General features: G+C 34.6%; 1 protein-coding gene across 1 annotated transcript; it reads right to left on the bottom strand.

The window, feature by feature from the left end:
* Positions 1 to 14,567: 14,567 nt before the first annotated feature.
* On the bottom strand, positions 14,568 to 15,428 carry LOC139901543 (uncharacterized). The gene has a single exon (XM_071884241.1). The coding sequence runs from the start codon at positions 15,426 to 15,428 to the stop codon at positions 14,568 to 14,570; it is 861 nt and encodes a 286-aa protein (XP_071740342.1).
* Positions 15,429 to 18,659: the final 3,231 nt, after the last annotated feature.

Consider the following 18,659-nt stretch of genomic DNA (forward strand, 5'->3'; position numbering starts at 1 on the left):
AGTTGTAACAATGACCCGGGAACCTCTAAACCACCAGGTTTTTCTAAACCAATGTGGACAACGACGGCTCGTATTAGGGGAACATCATATATCCCTAGAAACTTGGCAAAACGAACCAAAACCGAACAAGAAGAAACGAGCGAGTCGGAATAAGATAGTTGTATTCGTGTGGTGTAATATATGTAATATAGTGTACTTATGCTTTATGATATACATAAAAATTGCTTGTATTAATAAGTATTTTTTTATGAATCTAACTCTTGTCTATTTTACAGTATAAAAACACAAAATGGATAGACAACCCAATATTTTAAGAGACCTACCCGGAGACATGATTGATGAAATCTTGTCTAGAGTCGGTCAGAATTCCTCGGCACAACTATTTAAGGCGAGATCAGTTTGTAAGACATTCGAAGAACGTTCCAAGAATGCCTTGGTTTATAAAAGGCTTTCGTTCGAAAGATGGGGGATATCACATTGGGAAATCCATAAGTTACGATGTGTTTACTTTGACGCATATATTGCGGGGAACCCAAATGCTATTTTACGCAACGGGTTAAGAAATTATTTTGACTCAGTATATCCGAGTATAGGACTTCGTGATTTAGAAAAAGCAGCTAACATGCAACATAAAGAAGCATGTTATGCTTACGGGTTAGTAATGTTCGCTTCTCACCAAAGTGAGAACAAGAACATCGGGCTACAACTATTAAACAAAACGTTCCCACAAGTGACGGAGTCGGTAATTAGGGTAAGAAATGAGGTTTTTAGGTTATTACGAGACTGTTGGTCATTACGTAACCCTCGTCCCTTTGACGACGTTACAACACGCTGTCTTATCAACGGCCATAACGGTTATGTTCCACAAGACCAAGGATGAGAAGTAGTCCTAGTAAAACCAGAATGCATGACTTGTTTCTGGACGTATGAATTACGTGTCTTTATTGCCTTTGCTGAACGACTTGTGTACTAGCTAGAATTATCTTCACAACTATCTTGTATCAAAGTTATTGTGTGCTATATTTCATGCTTTATGTAAAATAAGCGGTATTGTAAGTTTGTAAAATATTGTATAAAAGTTTGAACGCGAAATATTATTACAATCAGTTTTTCATATAGAATTCTAGTAGTTGAATTGTATATTAGCTACTAAGTATGAACTTAACGGGTAGGTACTACCCGAATTTAAACTTATAAAACGCTAATATGAAGAAAAAGCTTTTATAAATGAGTTCATATTATGCTACGAAATACTATTAACTACTCTTAATATTCTGTATAATTAACTTGTTCCATTTGACTATTTTGAAGGAAATGGCACCGACTACTCGACACATCGTGAATATGAATGAAGAGGAATTCCGTACTTTTCTAGCTTCAAACATAGCCGCAGTACAGGCTGCTCTACATACCAACAATAACCTTGGATCTGGCAGTACAGGAAATCGTGTAGGATGCACCTACAAAGAATTCACTGCCTGCAAACCTTTGGAATTTGATGGAACCGAAGGACCGATCGGATTGAAATGGTGGACCGAGAAGGTCGAATCGGTGTTTGCCATAAGTAAGTGTACTGAAGAGGAAAAAGTGAAGTACCCTACGCATACCTTCACAGGTTCTGCGTTAACATGGTGGAATACCTATCTAGAGCAAGTGGGACAAGATGATGCGTACGCACTACCGTGGTCAGCATTCAAGCACTTGATGAACGAGAAGTACCGTCCCAGAACCGAGGTCAATAAGCTCAAGACAGAACTTAGAGGGTTACGAACCTAAGGATTTGATATTACCACATACGAAAGACGATTCACAGAATTGTGCCTATTGTGTCCGGGAGCATTCGAAGATGAGGAAGAGAAGATCGACGCGTTTGTCAAAGGATTACCAGAAAGAATCCAAGAAGATATAAGTTCACACGAGCCGCCTCCATACAACAGGCATGTAGAATGGCTCACAAACTAGTGAACCAGATTGAAGAAAGAATTAAAGAACAGACTGCTGAAGAGGCCAATGTGAAGCAAGTCAAAAGAAAGTGGGAGGAAAACGGTGATAAGAATCACTAATACAACAACAACAGCAATTACAACAATAATCGCAACAATTATCCCAACAATCGCAACATCAATCGCAACTACAACAAACGGCCCAACAACAACAACAACAACAACAACAACAGCAACTACAACAATCATCCCAACAACAATAATAACCGCAACAACAACAACAATCAGAAGCAGCTATGCCAAAGGTGTGAAAAGTATCACTCGGGGTTCTGCACCAAATTTTGCAACAAGTGTAAAAGAAATGGTCATAGTGCGGCGATGTGTGAGGTCTACGGACCAGGGGTTAGTAGAACGAAAGGAACAAATGGTGTTGGAACGAGTAATGGCGGAGCAAGTAGTGTCGGAGCAAGTTATGCCAATGTAGTTTGTTATAAATGTGGAAAACCGGGCCACATTATTAGAAATTGCCCGAACCAGGAGAACACGAATGGACAAGGCCGCGGAAGAGTTTTCAATATTAATGCGGCAGAGGCACAGGAAGACCCGGAGCTTGTTACGGGTACGTTTCTTATTGACAATAAATCTGCTTACGTTTTATTTGATTCGGGTGCGGATAGAAGCTATATGAGTAGAGATTTTTGTGCTAAATTAAGTTGTCCATTGACGCCTTTGGATAGTAAATTTTTACTCGGATTAGCAAATGGTAAATTAATTTCAGCAGATAATATATGTCGGAATCGAGAAATTAAACTGGTTAGCGAAACATTTAAGATTGATTTGATACCAGTAGATTTAGGGAGTTTTGATGTGATAATCGGTATGGACTGGTTGAAAGAAGTGAAAGCAGAGATCGTTTGTTACAAAAATGCAATTCGCATTATACGAGAAAAAGGAAAACCCTTAATGGTGTACGGAGAAAAGGGCAACACGAAGCTACATATTATTAGTAATTTGAAGGCACAAAAACTAATAAGAAAAGGTTGCTATGCTGTTCTAGCACACGTCGAGAAAGTACAAACTGAAGAAAAGAGCATCAATGATGTTCCCATTGTAAAAGAATTTCCCGATGTATTTCCGAAAGAATTACCGGGATTACCCCTACAGCGATCCATTGAATTTCAAATAGATCTTATACCAGGAGCTGCACCAATAGCTCGTGCTCCTTACAGACTCGCACCCAGCGAGATGAAAGAACTGTAAAGCCAATTACAAGAACTTTTAGAGCGTGGTTTCATTCGACCAAGCACATCACCATGGGGAGCTCCTGTTTTGTTTGTCAAGAAGAAAGATGGTACATTCAGGTTGTGTATCGACTACCGAGAGTTGAACAAACTTACCATCAAGAACCGCTACCCACTACCGAGAATCGACAACTTATTTGATCAACTACAAGGCTCGTCTGTTTATTCAAAGATTGACTTACGTTCCGGGTATCATCAAATGCGGGTGAAAGAAGATGATATTCCAAAGACTGCTTTCAGAACACGTTACGGTTATTACGAGTTTATGGTCATGCCGTTTGGTTTAACTAATGCACCAGCTGTGTTCATGGACCTTATGAACCGAGTGTGTGGACCATACCTTGACAAGTTTGTCATTGTTTTCATTGATGACATACTTATTTACTCAAAGAATGACCAAGAACACGGTGAACATTTGAGAAAGGTGTTAGAAGTATTGAGGAAGGAAGAATTGTACGCTAAGTTTTCAAAGTGTGCATTTTGGTTGGAAGAAGTTCAATTCCTCGGTCACATAGTGAACAAAGAAGGTATTAAGGTGGATCCGGCAAAGATAGAAACTGTTGAAAAGTGGGAAACCCCGAAAACTCCGAAACACATACGCCAGTTTTTAGGACTAGCTGGTTACTACAGAAGGTTCATCCAAGACTTTTCTAGAATAGCAAAACCCTTGACTGCATTAACGCATAAAGGGAAGAAATTTGAATGGAATGATGAACAAGAGAAAGCGTTTCAGTTATTGAAGAAAAAGCTAACTACGGCACCTATATTGTCATTGCCTGAAAGGAATGATGATTTTGTGATTTATTGTGACGCATCAAAGCAAGGTCTCGGTTGTGTATTAATGCAACGAACGAAGGTGATTGCTTATGCGTCTAGACAATTGAAGATTCACGAACAAAATTATACGACGCATGATTTGGAATTAGGCGCGGTTGTTTTTGCATTAAAGACTTGGAGGCACTACTTATATGGGGTCAAAAGTATTATATATACCGACCACAAAAGTCTTCAACACATATTTAATCAGAAACAACTGAATATGAGGCAGCGTAGGTGGATTGAATTATTGAATGATTACGACTTTGAGATTCGTTACCACCCGGGGAAGGCAAATGTGGTAGCCGATGCCTTGAGCAGGAAGGACAGAGAACCCATTCGAGTAAAATCTATGAATATAATGATTCATAATAACCTTACTACTCAAATAAAGGAGGCGCAACAAGGAGTTTTAAAAGAGGGAAATTTAAAGGATGAAATACCCAAAGGATCGGAGAAGCATCTTAATATTCGGGAAGACGGAACCCGGTATAGGGCTGAAAGGATTTGGGTACCAAAATTTGGAGATATGAGAGAAATGGTACTTAGAGAAGCTCATAAAACCAGATACTCAATACATCCTGGAACGGGGAAGATGTACAAGGATCTCAGGAAATATTTTTGGTGACCGGGTATGAAAGCCGATGTTGCTAAATACGTAGGAGAATGTTTGACGTGTTCTAAGGTCAAAGCTGAGCATCAGAAACCATCAGGTCTACTTCAACAACCCGAAATCCCGGAATGGAAATGGGAAAATATTACCATGGATTTCATCACTAAATTGCCAAGGACTGCAAGTGGTTTTGATACTATTTGGGTAATAGTTGATCGTCTCACCAAATCAGCACATTTCCTACCAATAAGAGAAGATGACAAGATGGAGAAGTTAGCACGACTGTATTTGAAGGAAGTCGTCTCCAGACATGGAATACCAATCTCTATTATCTCTGATAGGGATGGCAGATTTATTTCAAGATTCTGGCAGACATTACAGCAAGCATTAGGAACTCGTCTAGACATGAGTACTGCCTATCATCCACAAACTGATGGGCAGAGCGAAAGGACGATACAAACGCTTGAAGACATGCTACGAGCATGTGTTATTGATTTCGGAAACAGTTGGGATCGACATCTACCATTAGCAGAATTTTCCTACAACAACAGCTACCATTCAAGTATTGAGATGGCGCCGTTTGAAGCACTTTATGGTAGAAAGTGCAGGTCTCTGATTTGTTGGAGTGAAGTGGGGGATAGACAGATTACGGGTCCGGAGATTATACAAGAAACTACCGAGAAGATCATCCAAATTCAACAACGGTTGAAAACCGCCCAAAGTCGACAAAAGAGCTACGCTGACATTAAAAGAAAATATATAGAATTTGAAATTGGAGAGATGGTCATGCTTAAAGTTGCACCTTGGAAAGGCTTTGTTCGATTTGGTAAACGAGGAAAATTAAATCCAAGGTATATTGGACCATTCAAGATTATTGATCGTGTCGGACCAGTAGCTTACCGACTTGAGTTACCTCAACAACTCGCAGCTGTACATAACACTTTCCACGTCTCGAATTTGAAGAAATGTTTTGCTAAAGAAGATCTCACTATTCCGTTAGATGAAATCCAAATCAACGAAAAACTCCAATTCATCGAAGAACCCGTCGAAATAATGGATCGTGAGGTTAAAAGACTTAAGCAAAACAAGATACCAATTGTTAAGGTTCGATGGAATGCTCGTAGAGGACCCGAGTTCACCTGGGAGCGTGAAGATCAGATGAAGAAGAAATACCCGCATCTATTTCCAGAAGATTCGTCAACACCTTCAACAGCTTAAAATTTCGGGACGAAATTTATTTAACGGGTAGGTACTGTAGTGACCCGAACTTTTCCATGTTTATATATATTAATTGAGATTGATATTTACATGATTAAATGTTTCCAACATGTTAAGCAATCAAACTTGTTAAGACTTGATTAATTGAAATATGTTTCATATAGACAATTGACCACCCAAGTTGACCGGCGATTCACGAACGTTAAAACTTGTAAAAACGACATGACGATATATATATGGATATAGATATGGTTAACATGAGATTATGATAAGTAATTATCTCCATAAGTATATTAACAATGAGTTATATACATATAAACAAGACTACTAACTTAAGGATTTCGAAACGAGACATATATGTAACGATTATCGTTGTAACGACATTTAAATGTATATATATCATATTAAGATATATTAATATATCATAATATCATGATAATATAATAATTTAACATCTCATTAGATATAATAAACAATGGGTTAACAACATTAATTGAGTTCGTTAACTTAAAGGTTTCAAAACAACACTTACATGTAACGACTAACGATGACTTAACGACTCAGTTAAAATGTATATACAAGTAGTGTATTTAGATGTATTAAAACACTTTTGGAAGACTTCAAGACATATATCAAAACACTCATACTTAACGAAAATGGTTACAGTTACTTTTCCATTCTTTTCTTTCATCAAGAATTCTAGTCGTATTCTTACCCGTATTATACACAGCTTCAAAACGTACTTACTATGAGTATATACCAATAGGAACTAGCATGGGATTCCACTCTTGATTATGTCATGTATGACTAATCAATTTTAACTTCTACCATGAGCTAGTCAACTAACTAGAACTCCTTTTAACCCCACTCACCACTCACCAATTACCACTCATCATTCACTCCATTTCACTTCCAATTCTCTTTCTAATTCTCTCTCAACACACACACACACACTATTATGAACGTATTTTTCCAGTAGTTAATCATCATCTTCATCAAAAATCACTTCAAGAATCAAGCTATAATCATCATAGGAAGAACACTTCAAGAACACTTCAAAAATCCCTTCAAGTTTACTAATTTACTTCCAAGCTTTCTAATCCATTCCAAGTAATCATCTAAGATCAAGAAACCTTTGTTATATACAGTAGGTTATCTTTCTTATTCAAGTTAATATTCATATTCAAACTTTGATTTAATTTCTATAACTATAAACTATCTTAATTCGAGTAAAAATCTTACTTGAACTTGTTTTTGTGTCATGATCCTACTTCAAGAACTTTCAAGCCATCCAAGATCCTTTGAAGCTAGATCATTTCTTGTTACTTCCAGTAGGTTTACCTACTAAACTTGAGGTAGTAATGATGTTCATAACATCATTCGATTCATATATATAAAACTATCTTATTCGAAGGTTTAAACTCGTAATCACTAGAACATAGTTTAGTTAATTCTAAACTTGTTCGCAAACAAAAGTTAATCCTTCTAACTTGATTTTTAAAATTAACTACACACATGTTCTATATCTATATGATATGCTAACTTAATGATTTAAAACCTGGAAACACGAAAAACACCGTAAAACCGGATTTACGCCGTCGTAGTAACACCGCGGGCTGTTTTGGGTTAGTTAATTAAAAACTATGATAAACTTTGATTTAAAAGTTGTTATTCTGAGAAAATGATTTTTATTATGAACATGAAACTATATCCAAAAATTATGGTTAAACTCAAAGTGGAAGTATGTTTTCTAAAATGGTCATCTAGACGTCGTTCTTTCGACTGAAATGACTACCTTTACAAAAACGACTTGTAACTTATTTTTCCAACTATAAACCTATACTTTTCTGTTTAGATTCATAAAATAGAGTTCAATATGAAACCATAGTAATTTGATTCACTCAAAACGGATTTAAAATGAAGAAGTTATGGGTAAAACAAGATTGGATAATTTTTCTCATTTTAGCTACGTGAAAATTGGTAACAAATCTATTCCAACCATAACTTAATCAACTTGTATTGTATATTATGTAATCTTGAGATACCATAGACACGTATACAATGTTTCGACCTATCATGTCGACACATCTATATATATTTTGGAACAACCATAGACACTCTATATGTGAATGTTGGAGTTAGCTATACAGGGTTGAGGTTGATTCCAAAATATATATAGTTTGAGTTGTGATCAATACTGAGATACGTATACACTGGGTCGTGGATTGATTCAAGATAATATTTATCGATTTATTTCTGTACATCTAACTGTGGACAACTAGTTGTAGGTTACTAACGAGGACAGCTGACTTAATAAACTTAAAACATCAAAATATATTAAAAGTGTTGTAAATATATTTTAAACATACTTTGATATATATGTATATATTGTTATAGGTTTGTGAATCAACCAGTGGCCAAGTCTTACTTCCCGACGAAGTAAAAATCTGTGAAAGTGAGTTATAGTCCCACTTTTAAAATCTAATATTTTTGGGATGAGAATACATGAAGGTTTTATAAATGATTTACAAAATAGACACAAGTACGTGAAACTACATTCTATGGTTGAATTATCGAAATCGAATATGCCCCTTTTTATTAAGTCTGGTAATCTAAGAATTAGGGAACAGACACCCTAATTGACGCGAATCCTAAAGATAGATCTATTGGGCCTAACAAACCCCATCCAAAGTACCGGATGCTTTAGTACTTCGAAATTTATATCATATCCGAAGGGTGTCCCGGAATGATGGGGATATTCTTATATATATGCATCTTGTTAATGTCGGTTACCAGGTGTTCACTATATGAATGATTTTTATCTCTATGTATGGGATGTGTATTGAAATATGAAATCTTGTGGTCTATTGTTACGATTTGATATATATAGGTTAAACCTATAACTCACCAACATTTTTGTTGACATTTAAAGCATGTTTATTCTCAGGTGAATACTAAGAGCTTCCGCTGTTGCATACTAAAATAAGGACAAGATTTGGAGTCCATGTTTGTATGATATTGTGTAAAAACTGCATTCAAGAAACTGATTTCGATGTAACATATTTGTATTGTAAACCATTATATAATGGTCGTGTGTAAACAGGATATTTTAGATTATCATTATTTGATAATCTACGTAAAGCTTTTTAAACCTTTATTTATGAAATAAAGGTTATGGTTTGTTTTAAAAATGAATGCAGTCTTTGAAAAACGTCTCATATAGAGGTCAAAACCTCGCAACGAAATCAATTAATATGGAACGTTTTTAATCAATAAGAACGGGACATTTCTTTAACACCCCCACCCAGAATGTTCACTAGACGGAAGGGCTAGTGGGCGTGGTGTTTAGTACTTCGAAGTTTATATGATTATTATACAGACGAGATGTTCTGTTTTGGGGATATTATTATGCGCATTATATGTTAAGGTCGGTTACCAAGCCAAGTTATGAAAGCAATGAAAAGTGAATGTTATGTATCGTGAGAATGATTTTATACACAAGTTATGTGTATGTTATATTTGTGCACAAGATGTGTACGGTTACTAAGATTTATGAAAGATGATTTCGTACACGAGAAAGGTGTACTGTATTTAAAAGATATCGCATGTGCATTACAGGTGGGTATAGAATTCGGGCCCATTTGTACCATGCAGGATTTAAATCTTGTGGTCTATCAAAATGATGAATTTTATTGTTTTATGATAAACCTATTAACTCACCAACCTTTTGGTTGACACTTGAAAGCATGTTTATTCTCAGGTATGAAAGAAATCTTCCGCTGTGCATTTGCTCATATTAGAGATATTACTTGGAGTCATTCATGACATATTTCAAAAGACGTTGCATTCGAGTCGTCGAGTTCATCAAGATTATTATTAAGTCAATTATAGTTGGAGGTATTATGAAATAGTATGCTCGCCGTCAACTTTCGATGTAAAGAAAGTTTGTCTTTTAAAAACGAATGCAATGTTTGTAAAATGTATCATATAGAGGTCAAGTACCTCGCGATGTAACCAACTATTGTGAATCGTTTGTAATCGATATGGACTTTGTCCAGATGGATTAGGACGGGTCGCTTCAAGCCAAGCCGAGTAAACTAAAAAGAACATGTTATGTTGTACATTAGGTGTCAACTAGGGTGTTGTTTGCTAATTGGGATTCTAATGTGTTCTTCTTTACTTAAGTAATTTTGTTAATCAATTTATATAAAAAAAAAAAAAAAATATTCTGAATCATGAATGTCCTTTAATCCATTTATGTAAATTTGGCAAATGGAACATTAATTTCAATCTTTCAGAAGTTAGATGGCTGCTTAGAACAGAAATTTGAAATTTATAAGGAAAAAAACTTGGGGAGTGTGTTTTGCCATAATTACAGTTTTCAAGAGCATTATTGAATTATAATTTTTGTTCAGTTTTCAGATTCGCTGTATACTGAGTGCAGTGAGCTGAGGAATTCGGTTTCCAGTTGGGATAATAATTGCTAGATTATGATCAATAATCACATCTGCTGATCCAACGTGGTTTTACCATCATGCCTTCTTCCAAGTCTCCGCTTATGGTAACGGGTTTATAACATATAACTGTAACTTTACCATAGTATGATGCTGCTACCTATTTTTATAGTAATTCAAAAATTTGCCAACTACTGTTTATTCAGCCTCAATATCATTCATGAAAATGATTGAACGGTTTTATGCAAGAGCTGCGGGTGGGAAATTTGTTTAGGGGTATGCATACTTATTACCCAACATAATTTACACTTACGTAAAACTAATTGTTTGTTGTGATATTTCTTGCTATAATGTATGAAGGATAAAAATTATTACACATATGTGTAATAATTGTCTGTGGACCGATAAGGTATGCAGACCTATTACTCACCAATACTAATAGTAACCTTTTCAATTGATTTAAGTAGTCAACTAGGAGTTATAATTTTGAAGATAACTTCTGAAGTGTTTGCATCGACCAAAAACTGAGATGCATTACATGAGCAATCCGAGAACATGAAGTAGATCAAAAAAAGCATTGTCATATTGGCGCATTTGCTGAATTTCATTTTGTATCGTCTATTATTAATTTAATAACTAATACTCCAATACTGTTCTGTATTGTTTCTATTTTATGATGTTCTGTGAGTTATTATATCTCATTTATGATGTTCTGGCTGAACATGTTGTAACCGAGTTCTGTGAGTTATTATATCTCATTTATGATGTTCTGGCTGAAATTGTTTTATAAATTGGAAAGGAATAAATGTTTCTACTACGAGTGTAACTCCGGACCAAAGGGCCATAGTCATAGTATGAAAGGAATAAATGTTACCTATATTACAATTGTATGTTTATGACCCATATTACCACCTGTCATAGTCAACGGTTGTATAGTCAATAAAGTTTAGTTCAGAGCTTTATATTCAACCCATGTCTTATGTTGTACGGAGTACCAGTTTGCCAGGTCAAGAGGAAAGTTGACCAGGCTGCAAAATCAAGAGCACAACTAAGCACATGCAGATTCTAAACTTGAGCTCTCAACTATTCTTGCATCTCTTGGAGAAGAGGAAGCAGACAAAAACATCAGCAACTCATATTCGGCGGAGCCACCGAAACCACTTTTGTTCGCATAGCTTCTATATTTTGTTACTCTTTTACTTTTGTTATAATGTTGTTTGAAAAGCATTTTATAAAAAATGTAATACATTAATATTACAGTTGTATGTTTATTTCATATACAACAATACTTGTGATATTGTCTATATCATACATGGATTGATATAACATTTTACGATTCTAGTTTGTTTGATTAAGATTACCCGTGCAACACACGGGCTCTTAAATCTAGTTAGATATGGATCAAGAGTGGAAGATTTTGTATTTGTTAGGGATATAGAAGATCTTTCCTGTATTTATCCAGTTTTTATTATTCGACTTGAGATTTGAAAACCGAGTAAAAGACTTTGGTTTGGAATTGGGAATTTTAAAGCGATTTGGTGAAAGTATTGGGTAGTTGTTTATATTCATTTGACTGGCCCAATGTATTGGGCTTTTTGAAGTTGAAAACATAGACCATATATTGTCTTTGAAAATTTTAATATTATTGACTAGGCTATGAACGATTTCAACTTATGTTTTAGGCTCAATGTATTTTGGATCAATATTGGTCATCAACTTATGTTTTTAGGCTCAATATATTTTGGATCAATATCGGTCAATTCAACTGCATTTAATTAAGGGTTCTTAATATAAACACTCATTTTTCGAACAAAATATAATGATTCACCCTTAAAATAACATATCTGCAAAAATTCTCGCAAGTCGCAAGGCTGTCTTACGACCTTGTGAAATTCAAGCTATGTCATGTCCGATAAATTTCAGGTTGTGACCCAACATTTATCGGTCAAGACTGATAGTTACCGGTTAGACGGACCTTGCGACTGGCCGCGTGTGATCGGAAGTCGCGAGTTGCAAGGTACATAAGGAAGCGTTGCGAATGAACCTTGCCTATCATACCCAGATAAGATTTTTAAATAACATATTTTGACATGTTTTAGATTTTTTTGATAATGTTTTTTTTCCCTTATATCAAAAAGTTGAGTTTCTCCTCATGTCACACAAACTTTCAACCAAATACACTTTTCCTAGACATGTATTAGATTTTTTAGATAACATTTTGTCCCTCATATCAAAAAGCTGAATTTCTCCTCATTTCACACAAACTTTCAACCAATACAATTTCAACAAAACCGCTTTTACCCAAGAAAACAAAATCGCCGAGATTACACTACGTTTCAGGTCCGTTTCTAACAATACACTTAATACTCATGTTTTATGTCAATCGACTATTTCAGAACTCCTTTAAAACTCCCCGTTTATCCCGAATAATCGATAAATCGGAAAAGCTTTTTAAAAGACGTTCCTAAAAAGTTACAGCTACCACTTAATTCACCAGGTTGTATGGATTACTAGGTAAATATTTATATTTTGGATGTTAATAATGATGCTGGAAATTTAGAGAATTCTTAGATCACGCTATTAGCAACGCATCATAGAGATTTATGTTATCGAGAAAGTTAAATTGTATTCTACTATAGATAGTACCAAACCAAGTACCAATATTAGCGGAAATAACCCCTCTGAAATGTATGAAGATGGTAATTCATATATACATAATGTCAATCACCCGCAACAAACACATCAACCACAATAATACCTACATTCCATTCCAGTGAGCTACAACCAACACCCATTAAGACACAACAAACACCCATTGAACCACAACAAAGCCCAACCTCGATTGTGCATATTCCAAACGTGAAAAAGTTTGATTTAGATCACTTTGGCGAAGAGAATGTATATAAACATAAAAAATTTGGTCGTCCATTTTATCATGTTGTTGAATATTCAGACGACAAAATGATGAATGGGATAAAGGCAATAAAGCAATGAACCCATACACAAAGATATATTTTAGAATATGTCACCCTTACTAGAATAATATATGTCGTAAATTACACCGGTTCCAATAAGCATGTATTAAAGACCCGATTTAGATAAATGCGGGAAAAGTGTTCGTGAGTAAGGAAGATTTTTGCGCTAACTGCATACAAAATGTCTTGAAGAAAACTTCTAGATTAAGCCCGTAAATACCGATAAATATAGGTGCACCACTAAGTGTGTCTTAATCAGTGTTGTAAAAGTCGGCCGACTTGGCCGACGCGTCGGCCGATGCGTCGTTTTTTTGGGTTCTCCTTCCCTTTTTTCTAAAAATGACTCAAAAGACGGTCAGAGCTAAAAGTTCGGTCAAAGTCTGTCAAAGACGGTCAAAGTTGGTCAAAACGGTCAAAGTCAGTCAAATTTTCGTCAAGATTAGATATATTTTAAAATTAGAGTTTGCTTTCATTTTTTGGGCCGCTCTTTTCTCTGTGTCCTTTCTAATTATGTACTCGGTAACATTAATTGAGTTTGAAGTTTGACTGTTTTTAAATTCAAGTTCTTATTTAAGAAATTTATGGTACATAATCAACTATTATATATATATATATATATATATATATATATATATATATATATATATATATATATATATGTGTGTGTGTGTGTGTGTGTGTGTGTGTGTGTGTGTGTGTGTGTGTGTGTGTGTGTGTATATATATGTATATTTAAGAATTTATTAATAAAGTCAATGTTGGTCAACGACTGATGCGTCCCCGACGCGTCCCCCGACTCGGCCGACGCGTCCTTTTTAGGTCTCGACCGATGCGTCCCCGACTCGCAACTTTAACAACCTTGGTCTTAATCGTCTATGAGTGAAAATGTGGTGCTTAGAATGCAAATGACAAACAACTTATGCGAAAGTTAATAAGTACACATACTTGCTCAAGAACACAAATAATGAATAACAACTGAGTGAAAATATAGTGATAACATATTACAAATGACAAAAGACCACATGACCTCCGCATGCACAAAGTATTTCAAATAGTTGTTCAACCGAAACCTGTAGACATTTGCATTGCAACTAAAGATATCATGTTTTGTCATCTTAAAATTAAAAGTTATGTGAATGATCTGTATAGTATTTACTGTAACATAACGAGTCTTTTTTTTTTTTGGAACTGCAAAATTCATTAAGAACACCCGCTAGCAAGAAGCTAGAAACGGGCTAAAAGCAACCATTACAAAGGATCTAAGAGCCAAATGTTACGACTCGACACCTGTTTACCTCTATATTTTACCCAATGAAAAGAAAAATTACAAATGTTATCAAACAAACAATCTTTCTTAGGGCGAGACCCACTAAACAAAGTGTCGCTCCTAAATATCCAAATACACCATAAAGATGCCGCCACAATTGCCATAAGTCTGATCTTCTTTGCTGTAACCACATACCAATCTTCGAACCATAGGAACCATTCATTCCAAGATGTAAACGTCGGCAAATTACAATTAGTCCACAAACGAATCTTGAGCCAAATTTGATCCGCCAAACTACATGAAAAGAACGTATGGTCACCAGATTCCACGTTGTATCCGCATATAGGACACGCAATAGATTGTATCTCCAAACCTTTCATCGATAAGTTCAACCGTGTCGGAAGTTTATCCAATGCTAATCTCCATATAAAGATATTAACTTTACGGGGCAGAACATTGAACCAGGTGAAATTCACTTGTAACGACGGGAGAATCTTCTCATCAATGTAATCTCTCAACGTACTAACAACAAAACCTTGAGAGATGTCAAGATCAAAACACCATCCATCTATACCATCTGATACTTGAATATGCTGCAGTAAAGTACCCAATTCTTCAATCTCAGCAACTTGACGACCAGATAAATCTGATCTATTCCATCTCCATATCCATCTACCATCCACAAAACGATCACTAACCAAGCAATTATTATCTAAATCAAGATGATACAGCCTGTTAAATCTTCGTTCCAACGTTAAATCTCCAACCCAAACATCCTTCCAACCCAAACATAACGAGTCATGGCGTGAGAGTGAATTAGATGAGTTCTTAATAAATGTCATTGATCTACTGATTTATAAATGGTATTAAATTTGACGCCGGATACATCATTGCTAATAGGATGCATGATTATATCAAAAAAAAATCATGCACCCACTATCTTTCAGAATACTTCTTACCAAATTATTTTATATTCATGACTTTAACAATAATAGTTTGATTATTATAATGTTTCTCGTTCGGAATTGATATATTACATGAACCAAGATGTTATGTTTTTACATTCACAGTCAATAAAAGACTATTTACATCTTAGACGCGCATATAATAAATGCTCAAAGATATTAACGATGACTTGAATTTTGGGGAAGACATTCAAAAATTGTTTTTGGGTTCGTTGGTTGATAATAAGGGAGCTACGTTAAGAGCAGTTAAAGAATCGACTAATATTGGATTCTTCCAAAGATTGGTAGATCGTGGGTCTACCCTACCCTACTCCGGAACATTGATTTGAAATGGGTCCTCAAATGGTCTATAGTTCAAAATGAAGAATCGGTCTGGTAAAGAATTTTCACGGGGTGATTATCGATGGTAAAATGGCTAAACTTGATCCCTAATTTGTCGTATGTTTGGATTCTTTATAGATGAGGCTTGGTTATAGATAGTTTGCTAGAGTGCCACTTTCTAGGTACGAGCCTCATCAAGTTCCTCCTAGTATGAAAAACGTTTACTTTCGAAATCGGGTATGCTTTTATAAAGTTTTTTCGAATTTTTGTCAAAAACACCATTAGATGTTTTATTCTACAACGCTTTCTTTCAAGTCGATATGATTTATTGACGACTTAACTGCCGCTTAAAACCTAAATTAAATTCCAGGAATGATCAAAAATCCATGGTAATTTGATTTTATCATTTTCATGGCGTCTCTTTTTATTTTATTTTTATTTGTTATTATATATAGATATGTGTTATATATATATATATATATATATATATATATATATATATATATATATATATATATATATATATATATATATATATATATATATATATATATATATATATATATATATATATATATAGTGTTTTAATCAAGAGGGAAGTACTCTGTGTGTGGGGGAAGTAATTTTTTTTCATTTTTTTTTTTTGAAATTTTTTTCAAACATTAAGATCACATGAAAATATGAACATTTAAAAAAGATACTTTGTGATAAATGTTATTATTTTGACGAAAAAACGCTCGAAGAAATAAATGCTAACATGTATCATGAGTAATGTTGTAATTAGAGTTTTTTTTAAGGGTAATCAAGGGGGAAGCACTAACCTTAATGCCTTGTGGGTACAAATTATCAAATGTTTATATGGTTCGGATGGAGGTACTTCTTTTGTTGGTTGTGACAGCTTCAAGGAAAGGCGAACCACTTGGTCATTTATACTCTCGGCTGGCAGCAATATCAACTCTTTTGGTATCAACTTTTCTATTTCATTCACAAAAATTGTCGGAAACGAATCTAGAACAAAATTTTGGAGTGACTTCCGGATTGATAATCGATGTCTTAAACACATATTCAAAATTAAAGACATATTCAAAAGATTATATTGCTTGGACGTGGATAAATGTTGTTCTATCGGTAATCGGTTGCATCATTCTACCGACGGTATTTCTTTTTCGTGGAGCTGGTCTCGTACTCCCCGTGGTAGGACTGCTGGTGAGCTCGCTGACCTGGTTAAATTACTTGCACATGCCTCGCTCAAAAATAAACTAGATACTTGGTTGTGGAATCTTGATACCGATGGAATTTTTAAAACCAAACGTCTAGCTGGGTTGATTGATTTGACAAAACTAGCTCGTAGTCAAACGATCGTTCCCACATATCGCAATTAGGCAATCCCTTTAAAAGTCGAAATTTTTGCTTGGCGTGCTCGGCGTCTAAGACTTCATGTCCGCATCGAATTAGACAAACGTGGTCTAATGACCCGTCCTAATCCATCTGGACGAATACATTACATTTGGTTACATCGCGAGGTACTTGACCTCTATATGATACATTTTACAAACATTGCATTCGTTTTTGAAAGACAAACTTTCATTACATCGAAAGTTGACGGCATGCATACCATTTCATAATATATCCAACTATAATTAACTTATTAATAATCTTGATGAACTCGACGACTCGAATGCAACGTCTTTTGAAATATGTCATGAATGACTCCAAGTAATATCTCTAAAATGAGCAAATGCACAGCGAAAGATTTCTTTCATACCTGAGAATAAACATGCTTTCAAGTGTCAACCAAAAGGTTGGTGAGTTCATTAATTTATCATAATTGATCATTTTCATCATTTTAATAGACCACAAGATTTTCATTTTCATTTCTCATAAATATACGTCCCATGCATAGAGACAAAAAATCATTCATATGGATTGAACACCTGGTAACCGACATTAATAAGATGCATATAGAATATCCCCATCATTCCGGGACACCCATCGGACATGATAATTTCGAAGTACTAAAGCATTCCAAATTCCAGAATGGGGCTTGTTGGGCCCGATAAATCTATCTTTAGGATTCGCGTCAATTAGGGGGTCTGTTCCCTAATTCTTAGGCTACCAAGCTAAAAGGGGCATATCCGGCTTCGATACATTCAACCATATAATGTAGTTTCAATTACTTGTGTCTATTTCGTAAAACAGTTATAAAAATAGCGCATGTATTCTCATTCCCAAAAATATATATTGCAAAAGCATTTAAAAAGGGAGCAAATGAAACTCACCTAATGTATTTTGTAGTAAAAATACATATGACTATATTGAATAATGCAGGATTGGTCTCGGATTCACGAACCTATATTATTTGTATATATATATATATTAACATCTCTAATTAACATGTAATAGTAATCAAACTAGTTTAAATGTGTTAGTTATATAATATATTACTTATTTGAAATAGTAATGTATTTATTATTTCAAATGTTATTTATACCTATATGTGTTATTTTTGTATAATATATGAAAATAGTAACTTTAGATATACTTATGATGTAGGTAATGTTTATATCTTATAATGATAATAAGTATGATAAGACTTATAATAATAATGTAAATGATAATTTTAATAAAAATACTTTTGTTAATGATGATAATTCTAATGATAATACATATAATGATATTAATAATGATAATATTACTAAGTAACAAGTTGTAAAATCCTTTATAATGGTAATAATCAAAATGATAGTAATAGTAATAGTAATAATAATGGTAATTTTTATAGAATTA

This window comes from Rutidosis leptorrhynchoides, chromosome 3 (genome assembly GCF_046630445.1).
Source record: "Rutidosis leptorrhynchoides isolate AG116_Rl617_1_P2 chromosome 3, CSIRO_AGI_Rlap_v1, whole genome shotgun sequence".
NCBI lineage: Eukaryota > Viridiplantae > Streptophyta > Magnoliopsida > Asterales > Asteraceae > Rutidosis > Rutidosis leptorrhynchoides.